Raw genomic sequence first — 25,782 nt, forward strand, 5'->3', positions numbered from 1 at the left:
CTAGGCTAATATAGGCGATATATCGAATTTGTCGTACAAGGATGAGACAAAGCTCATTTTAAGCCCCATGACGCAAAGAACAAAAACCATGTTTTAAGGCCCTAAAACCAACTGTTATTGAGATATTGGCACCACACTACCCCTGCTCTAGGAATTGGATAAAGAAATGAACTGCCCGTAACCATGGCAAGATCAGCTCCAGTATGCTTACAGCAGTGAGATTATCTATAATATATCACAAAAAACCTAACATGTTACAGACATACAATTTGGTATTTGGAATCGCCTTTAAAATAAAAGAACACAAATTTTTGTTTTCAGAAAATCCAGTTATGGGGTGAGGGTTGAAAAGAAGTGAGGAAGGAGTTGAATTCTTTATATGAGGATACATATATCTTAGAAACGGAAGACGTTACAGATCTTAAAATTGGTAGGCCGTACTTGGACCTTTAAAAATAAATGAACGCACTTTTCTGGAAAATCCACTAAAGGTGGTGAAAAAGTTTTAAAAAGCGGATAATATTTAAAAATGAGTATCTTCTCTTCTTCTGATTTTTCCACACCTGTAGGGTCGCTGGTACGAACTGTGTCGGACATGTGGATTTGACGCTGTTTTACGACTGGATGCTCTTCCTGACGCCAACCCTATGTTTACGGATGTAATTACTATTGCGTATTCCTGTTGTGGTTGGTAGTGTGGTGTGTTGAATGAATATGAAGAGGAGAGTGTTGGGACAAACATAAACAACCTGTCCTGGAGCCAGAAGAATTAATCACATGCGAATAAAATATCGACCCAGCTTGGAATTGAAACCGAAATTCTGTGAACCGGAGGCCTCAACGATGAACTCTCAGCCCAGGAGAAGGGCAGTTTTTAAAATATTAGTATATCTGCAGTATATCTCATAAACTTAACATGTTACAGGTGTGAAATTTTTTATTTGTAATCTCCTTTAGAAATAAAGACCCCCCCCTTTTTTTTAATACTGTTTCTCACATGTAGAGTTCCATGTCGCATGTTCCAGATTTAGATCTGCTACAGCTTGGTCATCTTAGCCCCAAAAGCCAATGCTACAAATGTGGTTTACAAAGAGGTTCTGGTGTAAATGAAATACAATTTTGCAGCAAGTTTTTATACTTAGGGATTTTTAGATAATGTCTTAGTGCAGTAGGCTACTGACGAACAATTCATTTTTGTCAGCTTATGAAATCCTCACGAGTGAAGCCATGGGTAACAGCTAGTAAAACATAAATGCAGTAATAGTACCATATTATTTTATTTTTATCGTGTTCATTTTAAAATTACAAATGTAGAAAGACCCTTTTTTCAAGGTTAAATTTGTAATTATACATACAATGCAAACAAAGTTTTGACTACAACAAAATAAAATTAAAATACTGTACATGGTAACTTACTTGTAGATTCATAACTTCCAGTATAATGGGTATCTTACTAACAAGTTAAATGACAGTAAACTATAGATATGCTAGGTGGATGGGCTCAAAACAAGTTTCACTGCAGGGTCTCAGCTAAATGTAATTTTGTCAGTTTATAGTAATGATAATAGAATTTAGCCTACTGAACTACAATGATTTCATGAAATTTATGAGATGAAAATGGACCAAATTTATTACCATTACTGGTATTAAATGTAAAGACGTTCATAAACGTGAACAATTTTGGATCTCCTTATCTTGCTTTAATCTAATGAAAATGGCCTGTATCTCAATGGCCAAGAACTTCACAAGCAAAAAGAGTTTTTGAAGCTCTTCACTGAGTTTTCATCAACCAACCCCTCTTGTCAAATTCATGAATAAGGTTAAGTATTTTATGTTTACAAATGCTACTAGATGCAAACTTGAGATCTGAACTGCCATCTAATTCTGAAAGCTCTTTAACTTCACTTTTATCTATATAAATTACATTTAGCATAAAGAGAATATGATGAAACTCCATTGGTGCAAATTCATTGACTTCAGCAAGGAATCTCTCAAATGAAAAAGCAGATGTATCACATCCAACTCTTTTCAGTGTGTTAATAAAGTTTGTATGGTACAGATTTAATAATTGGTCAAAAGAGTCTCTGAGAACTTCATCTGATGCACTGGTAAGAAGGAAAAATATAAGATCTCTCACTGGAGAACAAAGCAAAGTTATTTGAAAGTCTACAAATTTAATACTTGTAGGACATGAATTATCATGAGGATTATTATAAAGGAACATCATATTATTTGTCCAGAAATCATTGTGTACAATAGTCGCAAATGGTTTCTTATTAAATGACTTGTTTCCATATTTTAGATTCTCAAGGCTGTGGTTCCTTATTCTTTTTATGTAGGAGTTAGCTTCAGGAATCTCTTGTTTTATTGCTTTAAGCATCTTTTCCAAGTCTTCAACTGGAGTTGTTCCCCCCATAGTTATATTAGTAGTTGCCTTCAAAACAGTTCTATCAAATACATTTGGTCTCATTTGCCTCAGAGCAACTGGCAGGGCATGAAATTGGGCTAGTTTGGACAAAACCAACTCACAGTGCTTCAGATCAAGACCTGCTAACCTATCACCCATTTTATAGCCACAAACTTTTAAGTTCTCTAATAAGAGAATAGCATTAACGTCAGCAACAGGATCATTATCTCCTCTAGATGATGTCTGAGCTCCATAGAATTTGGCCAGAATGTTTAACCTGTCCTCATCTGGAATACCACATTCTATCTGCAGTTTCTCAAGCTCTGGACCTACTAACTTGTACACATTCATTTCTTTACAAAATGTGTTCTTAAAATCAAAGACATCCAGCAAGAAATCTGTGGGAGGAGCAAGCTTTGCAACAACTTGCAGAGTTTCAACTGGAGAGTCCTTTGTTCGGCGAAGTGTGACGTCCAAAGCCAGCATAACACTGCCATAGTTTTCTCCTGGTTTGGTATTGGCTTTACATTCATACCCTTCGACGATCAGTCCTGTCCCGAGTTGAGATTTCAGTGAACGTTCAAGCTGCGATTTGCTGACCGTTCTGGAGGCACTTTGCGTTGCCATTGCTTTCTGTTATTTCTTGAAAATCCTAGAACAATCAACAAAATAAAATAGAATGAATACACTCTACACCAATGACTGGTTTAAAATAAACACTTCTTATACACAAAAAGCATGACTAGAGGTCCATGAAATAAAGGTATTTTAAGACAGGATATTGAAGTTTTTTAAAAATTTGTTTTACATTGCACTGACACAGATAAGTCTTATGGTGATGTTGGGATAAGAAAGGCTTAGGAGTGGAAAGGAAGCGGCCATGAGCTTAATTATGGTACTACCCCAGCATTTGCCTGGTATATAAATGGGAAATCACAGAAAACTATCTTCAGGGCTGCCGACAGTTGGGCTCAAACCCACTATCTCCTGAATGCAAGCACACAGCTGCGCACCACTAACCGCTCGGCCAACTCGCCCAGTGATATTTGAGTTTGAGAAGAGAGGAAGTATAGAGGATAAGCCTTATCTTACCAAAGGTTTCCTAACACTGTCTCATTCACCGCTCATTTACTTACAAGAGGAATGTTTTGCCCTTTGCTGCTAAGACAGCTTCTGCGATATGGGGAGGGCTGCTTATCCATTATATTTTGGTACAATTCTGTAGGAAATATTTGCCATTCCTCTACCAGAACACATGGGACTCTATGATAAGTAATGTCAGACCCAAAGTTGAAGAGGGTATTGTGTACTGCTATCCAGGCATACAAATGGGTCAACTGGCAAAACATGTGAACACTGAGAGTACCATATTAAAGAAAATCTGGTTTATCTGGATTGAAAATTATAAAAAATTATTTTTACTTATACAGTATTTCTTTAACGGTGTTGATTCTTCTTGAATGTCTTTTCCGCCAAGAATAGTCAAGGACAGGAATTGGAAGTAAGTCGGACACAGTCTATCAAAGCTACCGTCCCGGCATTCACCTGGGATTGAGAATGGGAAACCGTGGACTCTTCTGAGTTCCTTAACACATTTGCACGCATTCTGAGGCTCGGACGTAGATGCAAATGACGTAAATGACTGGTTGAAAAATGACTGTAATTCAGGCTGCGGCATAATGACAGATGAATAAATTATTGCCTCTTGTTCCTCGGCAGGTAATGACGAGAGTGATGGTGAATTTGAAAATGAAACCGGCACTCCATCAAAAGAAACTATGACTCGTGGAGATGCAACAATGCATCTGGACAAACTGATGGCCTATTTAGAATCCCAGACTGAAACCACACTGGCAGAACTGATGTTAGCAAAATGTCTTCACAATCGAACTGCCTGCAACTGCTATATAAATGTAAAACAGAAAAAGCTCACACATTATTTTAGTGCATGAAACAGTCATAAATGTAAGAAAAGTGTTCTTATATTTTTTTGTACAATTGAAAAAGGTATTACTGTACAACATATGTTAATTTCAAAGGCTCATGTCGATTTAATAATATACACTGTATTTTTTTTTCTGGATTATCCAGATTTTCGATAATCCGGATCAGTTCCAGTCCCACTTAATCTGGATAAATGAGGTTCTAGTGTAATATTAAAATATCAATATATTTTTATTTTTAAAATATTCCACCTATTCAATACAATATATGTCCGGCTCCATGGCTAAATGGTTAGCGTGCTGGCCTTTGGTCACAGGGTTCCCGGGTTGGACTCCTGGCAGGGTCGGGAATTTTAACCATCATTGGTTAATTTCACTGGCACGGGGGCTGGGTGTATGTGTCGTCTTCATCATCAGTTTATCCTCATCACGACATGCAGGTCACCTAAGGGTGTCAAATCAAAAGACCTGCATCTGGCGAGCCGAACTTGTCCTCGGACACTCCCGGCACTAAAAGCCATACGCCATTTCAATACAATATGTGATTTCTTATAATTAGGCCTTATACATTTTTATTACCATCCTAAATGGGACATGTTTTGCCCCATATATTGGGCATCATCAGCCAATAACTCACACCTCAGATTCATAAATAATCAGGATCCTAATTTTTCAATGACCTGCATTATTCCTAAAGTATCATGGATGTTGATTAAAGGGTACAATTTAATTTACTGTAATATTCTTATTTGATTAATTAAAGTTTGCTTATTTGATTATTAAGACACATAAGGTAAATGCTGAAACACTGGTGTAAACAATTATTGGAAACACATTAAAATGTTTAAGTTAAAATTGTTTGATTGTATTATCAGGTTCTTATACTTGGTCTTGTGTCCAATAATTAAAATTTAATTCACACTTGAACACTTATATATGAAATTACAAAATGTTACATAATATGATCATTTACTAAGTTACGATTCTGGTTAAAATTTCATAATTTTGTTTGCTATCATAATTAAATACTATTGTCGTCTTAAAATATTAATATAACTAAGCTTTTTTGTTACTTGTTGATGTTTGATTTACAAATATAACAGCCCTATATTTAAGGGTATATGTCCTAAAATTGTGATTTGTTTGAAAAACTATAAATCATTATTTTTTGATATTATTATTATTATTATTATTATTATTATTATTATTATTATTATTATTATTATTATTATTATTATTATTATTATTATTATTATTATTATTATTATTATTGTAGTGTTGAAACTGGCATCATTCATTGAAATCCATGTGTTGGCGTAATGGACGGATGAGGTCCAAGTGATTATTTGCTTGTTTTTGTTAAGTTTAGGAATTGCTTGCCACTTATTGCTAACACTGATCTTTGGGGGACTTCTCAAAATTTATGTTTGAAGATGCAATCTGTTGCTTAAATAACTACATTTTGCAAACCAGAAGCATGGACTGATGACTCAAACAACAACATGAGAAAATTTTTAATCCCACAGAAAGTGGGCAGATTGATTGCAATGACCATGCAAGTTACCGTATGTATGGACCGAGTGAGTTTGGCCGTGCAGTTTGGCGTGCGCATCTGTGAGCTTGCATTCGGGAGAATGTGAGTTTGAACCCGACTGCCGGCAGCCCTGAAGATGGTATTCAATGGTTTCCCATTTTCACATAAGGCAAATGCTGGGGCTGTATCTTAATTAAGGCCACGGCTGCCTCCTTCACACTCCTAGCCCTTTCTTATTCCATCGTCGCCATAAGACCTATCTGTGTCGGTGAGATGTAAAATCAGCTGAAGTAATAAAAACAAAAATTCTTCGGTATGTTCAGTAAGAATGCAACAAGAAATATTTGAAGAGATTTTGGTCAACAAATGTTTGAGACAAGGAGATGTGCTCTCTACATTCCTTTTCAATTTACGAGGAAAAAGTGATTCAGCAACTCCCCGTCAATAGAGAAGTACAAATGGTAGCATATGTGGATGATGTAGCACTCATTGGAAGGAGCAGAAGAACACTAGCAGAAGGCTACAGCTTGTTAGGCAATAAAGCATGAAACTTAGGACTTCAGGTAAACGTAGATTAAATGAAATACATGATACTGGGAGATGTAGGGGGAGTCAAAAAAAGATAATCTAGCATAACTTTGAATGCAAAGAAATATCAGAGATTTGAAACCATCAAATAATTTGGGCCAATAATAATGGAAGGCAATAAAACAGCAACAGAAATTCAAGAAAGGATAGCATGTGGAAATCAATCCTATTATGCATTACCAAACATGTTTAAAAGTAGAAACATCGGCAGGAATACAAAAATCAAAATATATATATAACCATATTAAGACCAATAGATACTTAGGTTCTGAATGCTGGGTGATGATCACCAGAGAGGAAGACTGGTTGCTGAGATGGGAAAGAAAGTTCCTAAGGAAGATATTTGGAGCAGTGAGAGAGGAGGATGGTTGGAGAATTAGAACAAATAAAGAAGTGCAAAAGCAATATAATATAATGGAATCCTCCTTTTCAATACATAACTGTTGCACATAGGTTATGTTACAACATTTTAATTATAATGGTACCAGTTTCGACATGTATACAATGTCATAATCAGCCATATATAAACCAAGTAAGTGAATAGATATTGCATATAGCAACAAGACACACAGATTAGACAAAATTCGTATAAGTTCACGTTTAAAATAGTTTGTGTAAAATGTCTAAAGATAGCTACGCATTAGCGGCGTATTAGTCTTGACCCGAGGTACTTTCTGTGAATTTTTGCTTTGATATAATAAATTTTTTTGTGGACACGTTAAAATCTTATTCATAATACGGCACTGAGGAATAGTCTGGCCCAGTTTCAATAAAGTGAACATAGCTTCAAACTTAGTCATAGAATCTCAAGTCACCATTAATAAAATGCCTCTAGATTTACAAGTGGAAGTAAGACTAGATGTAAAAAGGAAATTGAGAAAAATTTATACATCTGAAAATAAAACGGCATTTCCTAATCATAATAATAACAAAAATCCTTTCGTTGAATGGAAACGAGTCCTTAAACTTAAAAAGAAAATCAAGGATAACAGCCTCATCATCACTAAAGCGGACAAAGTGAACACGACCATCATTATGGACAAAGACGAATACATAAATAAAACAAAAGATTTTTTAATAGCAGTTCATTTTCTATAGTGAAGAAAGACCCTACCCAACAAATTCAACGTCACTTAAAACAAACCCTCAAAAACTCCTCATTTCTTTTCACTGATCAGGAAAAAGCAAAACTTTACAACATGAACCCAGGTCTGCCCACTGCCAAAGCATTCCCTAAGATCCACAAGGCCGACACCCCCATTCGCCCAATTATTAACTATAGGCCTAGCACACTTTATAAACTTTCTCAGTTCATTCAGAAATTCCTAAAAAAACATCTACAGATTTTTGTTAAATAAATCTGTAAAAAACACTATAGAGTTGATCAAGAAATTAGATCTTTAAAATACAACCCCATTATTCCATCCACTCGTTTGACATTATTAATATATATCCAAGTATCAATACCAAAAAATTAATTCTCATCATTGAAAGAAATCTAAATACACACAGTTCCCTAAGCAAACTCGAGATTCAAGACTTCATGAATGTCCTGAAATTAGTAATTAATAATAACTACTTCACCTTTGACAGTATCATATACCAACAGGATGGACTGGCAATGGGGTCTCCGGCTTCGGGAATCTTAGCGGAAATGTATCTAGACTTCTTAGAACATACAATAATCGACAACGACAACACATTTTCTAATAATCTATTTTGGTCTAGATACGTCGATGACACTTTGGTAATACTAGATGATAGTACTACTAGTGCTAACACCACCCTTGACAACCTCAACAAAATAGATCCAGATATTAAATTCACCCTTGAGTTGGAATCCAACAAACAAATTAACTTTCTAGACCTTGCAATAAACAGGCTCCCATCTTCCTTAACATAGTGTATTTATAGAAAGCCCACACAAACTGCAACAACCATAAGACTGGATTACACAACCCCACATACACACAAATGCACTACCTATAATAGCATGGTCAACTGCGCATTTAAAATACCAATGTCAAAAGCAAACTTAAAGAAAGAACTAGACACTATCCATTCCATTGCCAAATTCAATGAATATAATGACTGTTTTATAGATAGAATAATAAATAAATTCAAGCACCAACCTAACACAACGCTAGAAAAAGAAAAACACAACCGTACTGCATATTCTACCTTCATGTTCAATGAAAATTTTTACAATGTCACCAATATCTTTAAGAAGCATAATATCAAGATATTTTTTCGTACTAACAATAGAAATGTTGAAATAATTCATAACTCTAACATAATAAAAAAAATAACATCTTTTTGAGGTCAGGGATATACAGGTTTAGTTGTAATAATTGCAATTCCATGTACATAGGACAGACCGGAAGAAACTTCAAAATCAAGTACATGGAGCACGTCAATGCCATTAGACATAATAGGTTTTCGGCAGTGGGCCAACATATGCATGATGCAAAACATACTTTTACTACAATAGATCAAGACTTAGAGATTCTTAGAACATTAGGAAAAGGCCCTCTTCTGGATGTCACCGAAAATTGCTTTATACACCTTGATCAGTTTTTTAACCCTAATTTAAACTTAAATGAACTATCCGAGAAATCCAATATTCTTTACAACTTTCTTATTACACTTCTTAAACATGTTAAGTTTACGAAAAAGCGTTCGATCTTCCACGCATTTCATAACTCCCTACCTTGCTACATGCTCCCACCACATAGCCCTCCAGACCCACCCCCAACACCTCCCCCGTAGGCGTTTCCTCTCCAAGCCCCTCCTTTCCTGTCCTCCCCTCCCCCATCCATCTTTACCCGTAAACCTGCTCCAGTTGTCAATTCCTCTGCACAGTGTAAGCTTCCCGGCATGCTGCAGCAAGGTGAGTCTCCACCCTTTGATTCTCTATATCCATGCTTGATTTAACTTGCCCTCTACAGAACTCCACATTCAAAACAGCTCTCTGTTTTCTTTAGGTTTAACATTCCACTTGAACCAAGGAATCTCGGTCCTACACAATACAATAGGACCTACATGTACATTCTAATGCCCTAAGAAGATCATGCTACCAGCAGTGACCAGACTATTCCTCAGTGACCTATTATGAATAAGATTTTAACGTGTTCACAATTTTTTTTATTATATCAAAGCAAAAATTCACAGAAAGTACCTCAGGTCGAGACTAATACGCCGCTAACACGTAGCTATCTTTAGACATTTTACACAAACTATGTTAAATGTGACCTTATACGAATTTTATCTAATCAGTGTGTCTTGTTGCTATATGCAATATCTATTCACTTGCTTGGTTTATATATGGCTGATGATGACATTGTATACATGTCGAAACCAGTACCATTATAATTAAAATGTTCTAACATAACCTATGTGCAACAGTTATGTATTGAAAAGGTGGATTCCATTATATTATATTGCTTTTGTGATTTTTGGTTTAATATGGAACGGCCATGAAGTTTTAGAAATTAAAAAAGTGGAAGAATTGTTTGGACAACCAAATATTTTGGTGAAAATCAAACAAGAAAGAATAAGATGTTCAGAGAATACCGGATTCTAGAACCCTGTAAGGGGCAGACCTAGGAGTAGATGGCTCAGTGATGTGGAAGATGATGTCAGAAGCTGGATATTAAAGGCTGGAGAAGATAAGTAGAAGTCTGTGCGGAGTAGAGGAAGGTGACCAAGGAGGCCAACGATCTACATGGGCTGTAGTGCCGACGAATGAGTGAGTGAGTGAATAGCCTGAATATTTTCAATTCTTATTGACATTCTATTCCAATTCAAATTATCTGACAGAAACAATTAATAGAATACTAAACAAATTCATTACATACAAAATACGTAGACAAAATTCAATTTGTAGACATTAATTCTGTTGTCAAAACTTCATTCTAATGATATCAGAATAACAACATTTATTTTGCATTTGGAGTATTTTTCCTGGTGGCCATATCATAACAAATTACAAAACAAAATCTAAAATTGGGCTACTCATAATATTGTCTTATGTTGAGCTCTTACTTTCTCCTGCCATGACCTCATTCTATTGTTGAAGGAATGGGCATCTTTTGGGAAAGGGTTCCATTCTCTTTTACCCCTTCCTGAAAATGAATACTTTCCCTAATTATTGTCCCACTGACTTAACATTATTTTAAACATTAAATCTAACTCTATGACCCCATCTAGCTTATGGGCATTTTGATTTGTCAATACTTACCAGATCACAGGAAACAAGAATTGTTTAGAATGACCTATTGCTGAATTTTAAATTCATTTTGTCAGGTAAACACTTAATGTGATGCTGGAGATCTTTATCATGTCAGCATCATATGACATGGAATGCCAAATTGATTCTTTTCTGTTCGTCAAGTATATTGCTTGATTTGTCTGGAATTATTCTTTCATTTAAGTGAAAATTACTTTGATGACAGGAGTATTACCATAGCCTAACTAATAACTCGTTCAATATCAATGATGACCAGAAAATCAGCAATAAAGTTTTCCAAAGTTCCACCATACATATATAGTCTCTATTCTCTCAAATGGCTCTACCTATAATCATTTATATGAACATGTAGATATAGCCTGAGTGTGGAGTAAAGACATAAAAAATACACTGCCATGTGGAAAGTAGGAGACAGGTGAAAATGATATGGGATGTGTTCATGGCAGTGACAGATGACCCCACACTGTGAAGGAACTCTTCAAAGTAAAGACTTATTCATCAGCCTGTACAAAGTGATTAGAGTACATAATTGCCTCTCAGAATACTAGACGGATAAACTACCTATTAAACTTAAATACATGTATGGTATAATAAACATGGTTGGGAGTTTATAAAACATAAATGCAGTAATAGCACCATATTATTTTATTTTTATTGTGTCTATTTTTAAATACAAAGGTACAAAGACTTTTTTTCAAAGGTTAAATTTGTAATTATACATACAATGTAAACAAAGATTTGACTAAAACAAAATAAAATTAAAATACTGTACATGGTAACTTACTAGTAGATTCATAACTACCAGTATAATGGGTATCTTACTAACAAGTTAAATGCTAGGTGGATGGGCTCGAAACTAGTTTCACTGTGGGGTCTGAGCTAAATGAAATTTTGTCAGTTTATAGTAATGATAATAGAATATAGCCTACTGAACTACAATTATTTCATGACCTATCTAAGGCATTTGATAGGGTAGATCATGGAAGACTACTGGCAAAAATGAGTACTATTGGACTAGAAAAACAGAGTGACTGAATGGGTGGCTATATTTCTAGAAAAGAGAACTCAGAGAATTAGAGTAGGTGAAGCTTTATCTGACCCTGTAATAATTAAGAGGGGAATTCCTCAAGGCAGTATTATTAGACCTTTATGTTTTCTTATATATATCAATGATATGTGTAAAGAAGTGGAGTCAGGGATAAGGCTGTTTGCAGATGATGTTATTCTGTACAGAGTAATAAAGGAGTTACAAGATTGTGAGCAGCTGCAGGGTGAACTCGATAGTATTGTGAGATGGACGGTGGGCAATGGTGTGATGATAAATGGGATTAAAAGTCAGGTTGTGAATTTCACAAATAGGAAAAGTCCTCTCAGTTTTAATTACTGCATCGATAGGGTGAAATTCCTTTTGGGGATCATTGTAAATACCTAGGTGTTAATATAAGAAAAGACCTTCATTGGGGTAATCACATAAATATGATTGTTAATAAAGGGTACTGATCTGTGGACGTGGTTATGATGGTATTTAGGGGTTGTAGTAAGGATGTAAAGGAGAGGGCATATAAGTCTCTGGTAAGACCCCAACTAGAGTATGGTTCCAGTGTATGGGACCCTCACCAGGATTACTTGATTCAAGAACTGGAAAAAATCCAAAAAGCAGCTCGATTTGTTCTGGGTGATTTCCGACAAAAGAGTAGCGTTACAAAAATGTTGCAAAGTTTGGGCTGGGAAGATTTGGGAGAAAGGAGATGAGCTGCTCGATTAAGTGGTATATTCCGAGCTGTCAGTGGAGAGATGGCGTAGAAGGACATCAGTAGACGAATAAGTTTGAGTGGTGTCTTTAAAAGTAGGAAAGATCAGAATATCAAGATAAAGTTGGAATTCAAGAGGACTAATTGGGGCAAATATTCGTTTATAGGAATAACTTACCAAGGGAAATGTTCAATAATTTTCCAATTTCTTTGCGATCATTTAAGAAAAGGCTAGGAAAACAACAGATAGGGAATCTGCCACCTGGGCTATTGCCCTAAATGCATATCAGTAGTGACTGATTTACGAGGGCTATTGTTTTTTCAAGGTCCGATCAGTCGCGACAGTCAAACGCCCGCGAATATATGACGAACCGCTGCGCAGATGTGTTGCGCAACGTCTCTGAAATGACCGTTATGCGCCTCACCTCAGTCCCGTAAGTAGTGAACGTGCAGCGTGCTCGTAAACATGGCTACAACGATCGCTTCGCCCGCCAAGTGTGAAGTGCGCGGTGTAATTCGATTTCTTCAGGCTGAGGGGTGCAATGCAGCCGAAATTCATCGCCGAATAAGTCGTGTGTATGGTGAAACGTGCATGAGCGACAGCAAAGTGCGACAATGGTGCAGGAACTTTACAGCATGGCGTACAGACGTCCATGATGCAGGCGGCCAGGGAAGGAAGCGTGTGTCAACCGATGATCATGTTCAGCGTGTGGATCAGGCAATTCGAGAAAATTGTCGGTTCACAATTTCTGTGTTGAGTGCTTCGTTTCCTGAAATTTCCAGGTCAGCTCTGTACACAATTGTGAGTGAGACACTTCAGTACCGCAAACTTTGTGCGAGATGGGTTTCGAAGATGCTGTCTGACCGTCACAAAACACAGCGAATGGGCGCCGCTTTAGCGTTTCTCCAACGCTACCATGATGGACCAGATTTTTTGGACAAAATTGTCACAGGGGACGAGACATGGGTTCATTTTGAAACAGAAGAAACAAAAGAGCAATCCAAACAGTGGATGCATTCGCACTCCCCGAGTAAGCCAAAGAAATTCAAGCGAACATTCTCCAACAGAAAGTGTATGGCTACTGTGTTCTGGGACCGGAAAGGAGTTCTGTTGGTGGAATTCATGGAACGTGGTTCCACCATCACTGCAGCCGCATACTGTGCGACTATTCAACATCTACGATGGGCAATTCAGAATAAGCGGAGAGGGATGTTGTCATCAGGCATTGTCCACCTCCATGACAATGCTCGGCCGCACACTGCAGCTGCCACCACGAACCTCCTGCAGCGTTTCCAGTGGGACGTTTTTGATCACCCAGCATACAGTCCGGACCTGGCTCCATCAGATTTTCACCTCTTTGCTCACATGAAACGCTGGCTAGGAGGACAGCGTTTTGACACCGACGAGGTGCTGCAGACCGGCGTACAAAGATGGTTAGGTGGTGGTGGTGATTATTGTTTTAAGAGGAAGTACAACTAGGCAACCATCCTCAATATAACACTAATCAGAGAGAAAAAATGGAAGGGATCCGACACTTCGAAAAATGAAGATATCGTTCAAAGAAAGACAAGGGCCATGAAGGGCGTGAAAATGAAAGACTCCCTAGCCCTCGCAAACCTAATAGCGTCGGGGTCGGAAAAGAACAAGTGTTGACCAAGGTAGGTCAGATAGGATAGATTAAAGTGAGGAGCCTGGCACAAGTGGAAGCAATGCCAGGACTCAGCTGAGGGCCCCGTGGTCGCCAACCCACGCTCCAAAGTTCAGAGCCCCGGGGGCCCTTTTAGTCGCCTCTTACGACAGGCAGGGGATACAGTGGGTGTTATTCTACCGCCCCCACCCACAGGGGGGCAAAGATGGTTACAGGCGCAGGCGGCGACGTTCTATCAAGAGGGCATTGACAAGTTGGTACCACGCTATGACAAATGTCTCAATCTGCAAGGTGACTATGTTGAAAAATAGCTGTGATGTATCAGTAAGTGTTACTAATAGAAAAGTGTCAAATTTGTACTGCTGTTTCATTTCGTGACCAATCGGACCTTGAAAAAAAAATAGCACTCGCATTAGAGAAAAATGGACTAAGTTGATTGGAACTCCTTATCTTACTTTATTCTAATGAGAAGGGCCTCGATCTTACTGATCAAAGAATTTTACAAACAAAAATAGTTTTGAAACTCTTCACTGAGTTTTCATTAACCAACCCCTCTTGTCAAATTCATGAATAAGGGTAAGTATTTTACGTTTACAAATGCTACCAGATGCAAACTTGAGATCTGAACTGCCATCTAATTCTGAAAGCTCTTTAACTTCACTTTTATCTATATAAATTACATTTAGCATATAGAGAATATGATGAAACTCCATTGGTGCAAATTCATTGACTTCAGCAAGGAATCTCTCAAATGAAAAAGCAGATGTATCACATCCAACTCTTTTCAGTGTGTTAATAAAGTTTGTGTGGTACAGATTTAATAAATGGTCAAAAGAGTCTCTGAGAACTTCATCTGATGCACTAGTAAGAAGGAAAAATATAAGATCTCTCACTGGAGAACAAAGCAAAGTTATTTGAAAGTCTACAAATTTAATACTTGTAGGACATGAATTATCATGAGGATTATTATAAAGGAACATCATATTATTTGTCCAGAAATCATTGTGTACAATAGTCGCAAATGGTTTCTTATTAAATGACTTGTTTCCATATTTTAGATTCTCAAGGCTGTGGTTCCTTATTCTTTTTATGTAGGAGTTAGCTTCAGGAATCTCTTGTTTTATTGCTTTAAGCATCTTTTCCAAGTCTTCAGTTGGAGTTGTTCCCCCCATAGTTATATTAGTAGTTGCCTTCAAAACAGTTCTATCAAATACATTTGGTCTCATTTTCCTCAGAGCAACTGGCAGGGCATGAAATTGGGCTAGTTTGGACAAAACCAACTCACAGTGCTTCAGATCAAGACCTGCTAACCTATCACCCATTTTATAGCCACAAACTTTTAAATTCTCTAATAAGAGAATAGCATTAACGTCAGCAACAGGATCATTATCTCCTCTAGACGATGTCTGAGCTCCATAGAATTTGGCCAGAATGTTTAACCTGTCCTCATCTGGAATACCACATTCTATCTGCAGTCTCTCAAGCTCTGGACCTACTAACTTGTACACATTCATTTCTTTACAAAATGTGTTCTTAAAATCAAAGACATCCAGCAAGAAATCTGTGGGAGGAGCAAGCTTTGCGACAACTTGCAGAGTTTCGACTGGAGAGTCCTTTGTTCGGCGAAGTGTGACGTCCAAAGCCAGCATAACACTGCCGTAGTTTTCTCCTGGTTTGGTGTTGGCTTTACATTCATACCCTTCCAAAATCAGTTCTGTCCCAAGTTGAGATTTCAGTGAACGTTCAAGCTGTGACTTGGTGACCGTTCTGGGGGTACTTTGAGTTGCCATTGCTTTCTGTTATTTCTTGAAAAATCCTAGAACAATCAACAAAATAAAATAGAATGAATACACTCTACACCAATGATGAGTTTAAAATAAACATTTTCAATAGACAAAAAGCATGACACAGCAGTTCATGAAAAGAGGTCATTTATGACAGGATATTTAAATTTAAGAACAGAGAAAATATAGTAGAAAAGCCATATCTTACAGAAGGTTTTCTTGTACTGTCTTATACATCACTCATTTAGCTACAAGAGGAATTATTATGTTAATGGTTTACTCTTTGCTGTTAAAACAGCTTCTGCAATATGGGAAGGGCTGTCTATCCATTATATTTGGTACATTTCTGCAGGAAAACTTCCAATTCCCCTACCAGAACATGTACTAGGTTAGACATAGATGTTGAACATAATAAATGAGCTTATGTTTGGTGTTTCAATACATCAGAAATATTTTCTATTGGGTTCAGATCAAGGCTCTGTCCACACCACTCAAATTTTAACAGCCATGTCTTCCAACTAGTCCTGAACTGCTGCTGTTTTATGGATGGTGTGCTTGTTGATTTTTAAAGATAAGTGCTTTCAAAACACTTATCACAGCATGGGAAATTGGAATTTGTCCGGAATGTTTGTGTATATTTGAGCATGAACACAGTTACATGAATTAGTGGACCAAGTCCAAATCATGAAAAATACTCCCAAACCATGAAGTCTTCTCCACTATACTTCATAGCTTGTATATCATATTGAGGATGGTGGTGTTTACATCACATTTTACAAGCCCAAATTGATATATCAGACAGTATGGCATGGTTTGTCATTCCAGAGAACTTGTCTGCTCGGGAGTCCAATGATAAAATATTTTACTTTGCCAAAATTAATGCTTTGCATTTCAAGTCTCAAACTTACAATTCAATGGTGAGGCCTGTGCTGCTGGGGTAATAGAATGTTGACCCATTACTTTAAAAGAGGAACAGAAGCCCATGTAGCAGAAATAAGGAGTTAGGATGCTGTGTTGGTCACTAAGTCGTACCAAACTTCACAAGAAACAAAGAGGTCGGAGGAAAATTTGGTGGAACTCCCATACGGCGCAAAATGAGGCAATTGCTTACAATGGTACAGTTATGTACCGGTACTCCTAGTTTGTGCTGTTCTTGACAAATGAAGAGACAACATCTCTCCTCCAGGGCACAGACCAAGAGATGACCAAGGAAACAGTAGATGGGCAAAGTAAAATAAGGATATAATCAGAGCTGAAGCGACAGCTGACAACACTGAAGGTCATGTCAAGTGGCAAATTTTGTACAGTACAGTGGACCTTGCTGTGTGGAACTAACGTTAAGACAAAGGAGAAGAATCATTCACCATGCGAATGTTTGGGTTATGTGTAGCTGCCCAGTCACAAAATCCTAGTTTGTGTTGCTCTTGACAACCAGTTCTTGCCCTGGTCACTGCAGAACTAAAAGTGCAATATTTCCCAATCATAATCATAATCATAATTATCTGTTAGATCCTTTCAATGGACCAGATGGGTTATGTGTGAATGATTATGCCTTCATCTGTTCCTATCTTTGTAAACTTCTTCTTTCATTACATCTCCCAGCATTTCTCCCTTTTTGTTAGATCTTCTTTAACCCTCAAACTGCAGCATGGGTTCATTTGTGATACCTCTGAATGAGCATGCTCTTATAGCAAGAAGCTGTTTCATATTCAATTGTTGATATTCCCTGTACCTTCCCGCTCTTGTATCGTTTAACTGTTGCCAGGCTGGAAAAATTCTGTTCAGTCTAGTTTCTTTTATAACAGTATGATAACTGGGACAACAGAGTTATTTGGCTGAATATATATAGTGTCAGTAATGACACCACAACACAGTTTGAGGGTAAATTGTTCCAACCACCTCCTTCTGGGATGTTTTACATGTCTTTATCCAGGTACAATCTATATATTGAATTGGGAATGCCCTGTCAGCATTTGCCATTCATGTATTTCTTGAAGAGAACGCACTCATTTAAAATGAGCGCTGAACACGCAGGCATCATGGATGACAGTGTACAAGTGATCGTTCACTGCAAGTACCAGCCAAGGCCAAATGACGTCATGATCGAATGTTCCATTCGGTTCAATGTCATTATATCATGAACGGAATGTCAGATTGTGATTTGAAGAATGTCACCTTGTAGGCCTGGATAGCAAATACTACTGCCCAAAATTTCATGAAAATCGGCGGAAGGATGGCCGAGTTATAAATTTTTAAAGAAGCTCATATTTCTAGTCTGGCCGTCCAACCTTGAGCAATATAAGGAGCTCGCCAGCCCCGTAGTAGACAGTGTGTGATTTCGTCGTGTACCAGCCGCCAAGCTGTACGGGCCAGCTGCGGTAGTACAGTCCTTTATTCTGTCAGGCTAAGGACCGGTGATGGAAAATACGTGATACAAATGTCTAACATATTCTCATCGTACTCTAACTTCACGTGCAAGCAGAAAACCGATTCACTTATAATATCAATCTGTCGAGCTGATTAACATTATTTTCGTCTTGTGAATTTTGTATTGCAGAGACTATACAGTAGTTGCTAGATATTTTTGAAACTGTGCTTAAAGGAGTTAGGACGTAAAGACTGTGCTTTAGTGAAACACTGTTTCCTCTTCAAGAGACTGTGTTAAATTATTTCGTGAAACTGTGCATTAGTGAAAGTACATCCTTTCCAAAGGACAGTGTTAATTTGTGTCATAAGGACAGTGCCAACCTTTCTTTTCAAAGACTGTGTCAATTCACTTCGTCAAAAACTGTGTTGACATTTCTTTTCATGAGACTGTGCCAACCTTAATTTTCAAAAGACTATGTTAATTCACTTTGTGGAACTGTGATAACATTTTCTTTCATAAGACTGTGCCGACATTTCTTTTCAAAGACTGTGTTGATTTGCTTCGTGAAATACTGTGCCTTTATTTCCTTTCAAGGGACTATGTTAATTCCCCTCGTGAAAGACTGTGTCTACATTTATTGCTGAGAAGTTGTGTTAAGCTACTTGTAAAACTGTGCCTCAGTGGAGAATTTATTTCTGAGAAACTATGTTTATTTTTATTTTTATTAAGACTGTTTCTTAATGGAACTTGGTTCTTTTTTGCGAGACTGCGTGTTAAGGGTCATAAACTGTTTCTTAACTGTCTTCATAGAACTTTAAAATATTTCCACATGTGTGTGTGTGTGTGTGTGCTAAATCATTGCATTTGCTTCTCTGTACTCATTACAAACAATACGAAAGACTGTGTCCGTAGGACTCAATTTACTTTTCCTCTTCGCACTGAGATTAAGTGAAGCTGTATACAGTTCAATCTCAGGAAGTTCCAGATTATTTTTCGTTGCCTATCACTTCGAGTTCACCAGTGACTATTTCATGAACAGTGTTCATTTCTATTATTTTCACAGAACTGTGATTTTGAATCCATTTTTCTTTCCAAAAGTAATGTGTGTCCAGCACCATTTACAGTGGAACTTGTTCGGTTGATAAACAGTATCTCGACACAACTTGCAGTGCAGTGTGGTAGAGAAGTGTCGTATCAGATTCTATTGCCATTCTGTGCGAACCTCTTACATATCTCTACTCCCTTCATGGGACTTTAGTGGAATGGCTAATAAACTATTCCACGCTGCACTATCACCAGATGACTGCCCCAGGTTTGAGTCTCCTTTAACATCGAGGGTTGACAACCGCCGTGGGATGACGTGGAACGTTAGTGGGATCTGAGGAGTTCAACGACACGGGACAACGCTGACGCCAAGGGATGACGCTGACACCGACGGATGACACCTTTCCACATCTTTGAGGATATTCGAACCATTCATCTGTAAAGGTGATATAATTTCTATGTTTTCTTGAATAAACTGCAAGTTCAACTTTAAAATGAACTCATTGCACTACCCTTCTCTCTTATACTCTCTGAGCATGAACCATACACGCCCTGGCATCAACCCATGCTCTCCACTAAGCTAAAGTACGGGCGTTCCTGTTTCAGATAGAACGTAGAGTAAAGAAAGTGGCACCCATGAGGTTGGGGCACAATTAAAGAGAGTACAAAGTGACTATACTTAACTCTAATGAGAACAGTGATATTTTTACTTTCAAGTCCAGACAGAATTGAATACTATAAACTTTAACTTCAGTTCAGTGAATGTTTTAGTCTTTAACAAGTTCAGTTTAATGACTTAGATAAAATCTTGAACTTATGGCACAGAACTCTGACTAATTTTGATGGCACAAGTAATTATTATTTTTTCTTTGTACTTAAACTTTTCAGGCACAATATTCGATTTAATTTTGATGGCACAAGTAATTATTATTTTTTCTTTGTACTTAAACTTTTCAGGCACAATATTCGATTTAATGCACAGTTTCATGTAATTGTTTAATATTTGTGTTAGTGAACTACTGAACTTTACCATTGGACAATAATTGGGATTTTACGTATAAATTGAATGACTGTATTTTCTGCATTTTGTGAAAATAATGATATTAATATGGAGAATATATTAGCTGCTATTGAGGCTTTAAAAGTCAGTCTAAATGACATGATTACAGAAAGTAACACCAATCTACGACCTAGGATTGCTGAATCAAATGCTACTTTAGGAGCTCAACTTAAAGAATCTAATGCTGCATTAGAAAGTCGTATTGATGCCACTAATACTGGCATGAACCAACTTTGCGTTAACTTAGAAAGTCGTATTGATGCTACTAATAATACTCTAGGAGCTCAACTTGCAGAAGCTAATGAGGCCACTAATGCTAATATAGGTCAGCTTTGGGAGGCTAATGAAGTAACTAATCGCAATATCAGGAGATCTGATCAGGAGTAGCAGGAGATCTGAATTTGCCAGATGTCAATTGGGAAGGAAATGCGAACGACAGGAAGCATGACCAACAAATGGCAAATAAGTTAATATGGGAAGGACAGCTGATTCAGAAAGTGATGGAACCAACCAGAGGGAAAAATATCCTGGATGTGGTGCTGATAAAACCAGATGAGCTCTATAGGGAAACTGAAGTAATAGATGGTATTAGTGATCATGAAGCTGTTTGTGTCGTAGTTCAAAATAAATGTGATAGAAAGGAAGGTCTTAAAAGTAGGACTGTTAGGCAGTACCATATGGCTGATAAAGCAGGCATGAGGCAGTTTCTAAAAAGTAACTATGATCGGTGGAAAACGGTAAATAAAAATGTAAACAGACTCTGGGATGGGTTTAAAGAAATTGTTGAGGAATGCGAAAACAGGTTTGTACCATTAAGGGTGGTAAGGAATGGTAAAGACCCACCTTATTATAATAGAGAAATAAAGAGACTAAGAAGGAGGTGCAGACTGGAAAGAAATAGAGTTAGAAATGGCTGTGGAAGTAAGGAAAAATTGAAGGAACTTACTAGAAAATTGAATCTAGCAAAGAAGGCAGCTAAGGATAACATGATGGCAAGCATAATTGGCAGTCATACAAATTTTAGTGAAAAATGGAAGGGTATGTATAGGTATTTTAAGGCAGAAACAGGTTCCAAGAAGGACATTCGAGGAATAATTAATGAATGAGGAGAGTGTGTATGTGAAGATCTTCAAAAGGCAGAAGTATTCAGTCAGCAGTATGTAAAGATTGTTGGTTACAAGGATAGTGTCGAGATAGAGGAAGAGACTAAGGCCAAAGAAGTAATAAAATTTACATATAATAACAATGACATTTACAATAAGATACAAAAGTTGAAAACTAGAAAAGCATCTGGAATTGATCAGATTTCTGGGGATATACTAAAGACAATGGGTTGGGATATAGTACCATATCTGAAGTACTTATTTGATTATTGTGTGGTCAGGGGAGCTATACCAGATGAATGGAGAGTTGCTATAGTAAGCCCTGGGTATAAAGGAAAGGGTGATAGACATAAAGCTGAAAATTACAAGCCAGTAAGTTTGATGTGCATTGTATGTAAGCTTTGGGAAGGCATTCTTTCTGATTATATTAGAAAAGATTGTGAAATTAATAACTGGTTCGATAAAAGGCAGTTTGGTTTTAGGAAAGGTTATTCCACTGAAGCTCAACTTGTAGGATTCCAGCAAGATATAGCAGATATCTTGGATTCTGGAGGTCAAATGGACTGTATCGCGATTGACCTGTCTAAAGCATTTGATAGGGTGGATCATGGGAGACTACTGGCAAAAATTAGTGCAATTGGACTAGACAAAAGAGTGACTGAATGGGTTGCTATATTTCTAGAAAATAGATCTCAGAGAATTAGAGTAGGTGAAGTATATCTGACCCTGTAATAATTAAGAGGGGAATTCCTCAAGGCAGTATTATCGGACCTTTATGTTTTCTTATATATATAAATGATATGAGTAAAGGAGTGGAATCGGAGGTAAGGCTTTTTGTGGATGATGTTATTCTCTATAGAATAATAAATAAGTTACAAGATTGTGAGCAACTGCAGCGTGACCTCGAAAATGTTGTGAGATGGACAGCAGGCAATGGTATGTTGATAAACGGGGTTAAAAGTCAGGTTGTGAGTTTCACAAATAGGAAAAGTCCTCTCAGTTTTAATTACTGTGTTGACGGGGTGATAGTTCCTTTTGGGGATCATTGTAAGTATCTAGGTGTTAATACAAGGAAAGATTGGGGTAATCACATAAATGGGATTGTAAATAAAGGGTACAGATCTCTGCACATGGTTATGAGGGTGTTTAGGGGTTGTAGTAAGGATGTAAAGGAGAGGGCATATAAGTCTCTGGTAAGACCCCAACTAGAGTATGGTTCCAATGTATGGGACCCTCACCAGGATTACCTGATTCAAGAACTGGAAAAAATCCAAAGAAAAGCAGCTCGATTTGTTCTGGGTGATTTCTGACAAAAGAGTAGCATTACAAAAATGTTGGGAAGTTTGGGTTGGGAGGAATTGAGAGAAAGAAGAGCTGCTGGACTAAGTGGTATGTTCCGAGCTGTCAGCAGAGAGATGGCGTGGATTGACATTAGTAGACGAATAAGTTTGAGTGGCGTTTATAAAAGTAGGAAAGATCACAATATGAAGATAAAGTTGGAATTCAAGAGGACAAATTGGGGCAAATATTCATTTATAGGAAGGGGAGTTAGGGATTGGAATAACTTACCAAGGGAGACGTTCAATAAATTTCCAATTTCTTTGAAATCATTTAGGAAAAGGCTAGGAAAACAACAGATAGGGAATCTGGCACCTGGGCGACTGCCCTAAATGTAGATCAGTATTGATTGATTGATTGATTGATTGATTGATTGATTGATTGATTGATTGATTGATTGATTGATTGATTGATTGATTGATTGATTGATTGATTGATTGATTGATTTGATAAAATGTTGGCAGAAGTAAATAATAATTTGGAACGTAGACTCAATAATGCAGGTGCCGAAATTGAGAAACAATTTGAAGAGTCAAATCACAAGTAGCAGAAGACTTAAATATTGCTTTCCCTTCTTCTCAGGAGGTCCTTAAAGTAGTAGAAAATTTAAAGGGAGAATTTCAGGAGTCCCATGCTCAATTATCATTTGCACAAACCAAAATGGCTTCTATTCAAGACAAACTGCATGAATCTGTTAAGAATAATTTTGTGAAATTAGGAAACAAAATTACTCTTCTGAAAACTCAGCAAGAGGAGGCTGATAAATTACTCGTATCTTTTGTGATGTAGCAGAAGTTAAAACTGACTTAGAGAAGGAGGTCAGAGAAATTGAGAATTCCATACAGGGGAAAATTAAAACCCTCAAACTCGAAATTCAAGGAAATATGGAATCTATCAACAGCAAAGTATTCCAAATCGAACAGGATGTCTTATCATCTAGCCTTCACAATGCTAGTGGAGAAACCATGAATGTCTCCACAGCTTTTAAAATGACTGAGGAAGAACCAGCCAAATTTTTGGGGAAGGAGGAGTATACAGCTAAAGAGTTTCTCTTTTTTGAAGAGTATTTTCAGGAAAATCACATTAAAACAGACCGCCAATTATGTATAGCATCTCGATTGTTAGAAGGCAGGGCGTTAATGTGGTACACTGCTTTCAAATTTAGTATCAGCTTTTATCAATAATTTAAGGAAGCCCTACTTAAACAATTTTGGAGTTCTGAAACTCAGCACTTGATAAAACTCCAATTATACTCCAGGAAGTATAACACTTCCATCAATTCCTCACGATACTCAGACTTTCTCATATCTCAGCTTAAAAAGATGCAGTTTTTCGACCCTCCTTTACCGGAGCAAGAACTTATTCAGGTCATAACACTGCAATTCCCTCCAAACGTTCAGGAGATATTGGTATTGGCAAACATCCAGGACTTAGAGCAGCTCGATGATGTCCTGAGAAAACTTGATACTGCTCACACTCCGAACATAACAAAACCCGGTAGAACCAAAGAAACTTTGGCTAACCCCGTGGAAGTGAAGGCTCCGGTTCAAGTAAACCCAGAACCGCGAGAAAGAGAAACTCGTCGAGACGTACCGTTCCGGCACAGAAGATATAGAAAGTGTCCCTAAAAAGAGAGAGCTACGTTTCAACAAGAACCTTTGTGGAGGTAGACAGCTAGTCAACCTAATGATAATAGGAACTCCCAGCGGGAAGAATTAGAGAAATGTTGGAGAGAGACTAGAGAATACGTAAGAAATAAAAACAGGGAAGAAGGTCTACCTGGAGTAGCTTCTTTGGAATACCAGACAGAGTTCAACGAAGAAATGAGAGAAAAGAAATGGATCCCAAAACTACGGGTCCAAAAAAAGAAAACTTTGACGAAGCAATAAGGAGATTGCCTGAAAACCTGGAAGGAGGAGGAATATTATGTAGTACAGCCATTAACAATTGGTATTTAGAAGATACAGATTTACTGTATGAGATTTCAACACAACAGCCTCAGATACAGCGCGGTTTACCGATCATAAGTATTAAGCTACGCAATATGATTGTAAACACTTTAGTGGACTCAGGATCACAAGCCTCACTAATTTTGCAAAAACTGATAGATGCGGCGCAAGAGACGACCAACATTTCCATCCTGCCTATTGCCCAAGTTAAGGTTAAAGGCATAGTTCCCGACAAGGCTATTAAATGTAAATTCCAGGCGTTTCTTGAGTTAGAAATTGGTGGTGTTGAGTTTCAACATCTATTTTTGATTTTGACTCAAATTAAATTTGATTTAATCCTTGGATTGGACTTCCTCATTCAACATGGGGGAATCATTGATTATCCTGCTAACATGATTAAATTTTTTCACATCGAAACGGTAGAGCTACAGTTGGTTCCCTGTAATGAAGTGAAGCATCCGGAATTTGAGACTCCGGTGGACATAGTAGAAGGCAAGATGAGCGAGGCTCTGTCTGTCAAAGAAAGCATCCACGAAGAGGGGAGACCTGAGCAAAGAGGACCCATAGAGGACCAGATGGCGTCCATCATCGATGATGAGTTTAACGAGGACCACTACAACTTCACGATTTATGCCAGTGTAGCTGAAAGCCCAGATTATGATGATGATGAAGCAGCAGAGGCGATCCAGGAGCTTTTTGAGAAATTTCCAGATGTATTTTCTGATAAACCTGGAGTTATCAAGTGCTTTGAACACCACTTAGATGTTACTGACACTTCACCTTATAAGAAACGGCCTTATCCGATACCCATGAAGTACTTGGACGAAGCTCAGGTCATCATTGAACGGTACGAATGGATGGTAATGTCGAGGGAATTTTCAACTCTGTCACCCTCAAGAAATTGTTTTCTAGGAGATGAATAAAAAGAAAATCATCCACCAATTTTCTTTTTTCCTGAGCAGGGGGTAGATGAAATGGGAATGCCTTGTCAGCATTCGCCGTTCATGTATTTCTT

The 25,782-nt window shown here is 37.5% G+C and overlaps 1 protein-coding gene across 2 annotated transcripts in view; it reads right to left on the reverse strand.

The window, feature by feature from the left end:
* Positions 1–1,258: 1,258 nt before the first annotated feature.
* LOC136866034 (uncharacterized) overlaps positions 1,259–25,782 on the reverse strand; it is a 62,793-nt gene continuing 38,269 nt past the window's right edge. Inside the window, exon 2 of one of the 2 annotated variants that reach the window (XM_067142656.2) lies at positions 1,259–3,059. In XM_067142656.2, the coding sequence (XP_066998757.2) occupies positions 1,772–3,034 (1,263 nt within the window). In that variant the 5' untranslated portion in view covers positions 3,035–3,059 and the 3' untranslated portion in view covers positions 1,259–1,771. Of the gene's footprint in view, positions 3,060–14,648; positions 15,938–25,782 lie in introns of those variants that run through there. The other variant, XM_067142657.2, reaches the window with a different exon arrangement.

Source organism: Anabrus simplex, chromosome 3 (assembly GCF_040414725.1).
Source record: "Anabrus simplex isolate iqAnaSimp1 chromosome 3, ASM4041472v1, whole genome shotgun sequence".
NCBI lineage: Eukaryota > Metazoa > Arthropoda > Insecta > Orthoptera > Tettigoniidae > Anabrus > Anabrus simplex.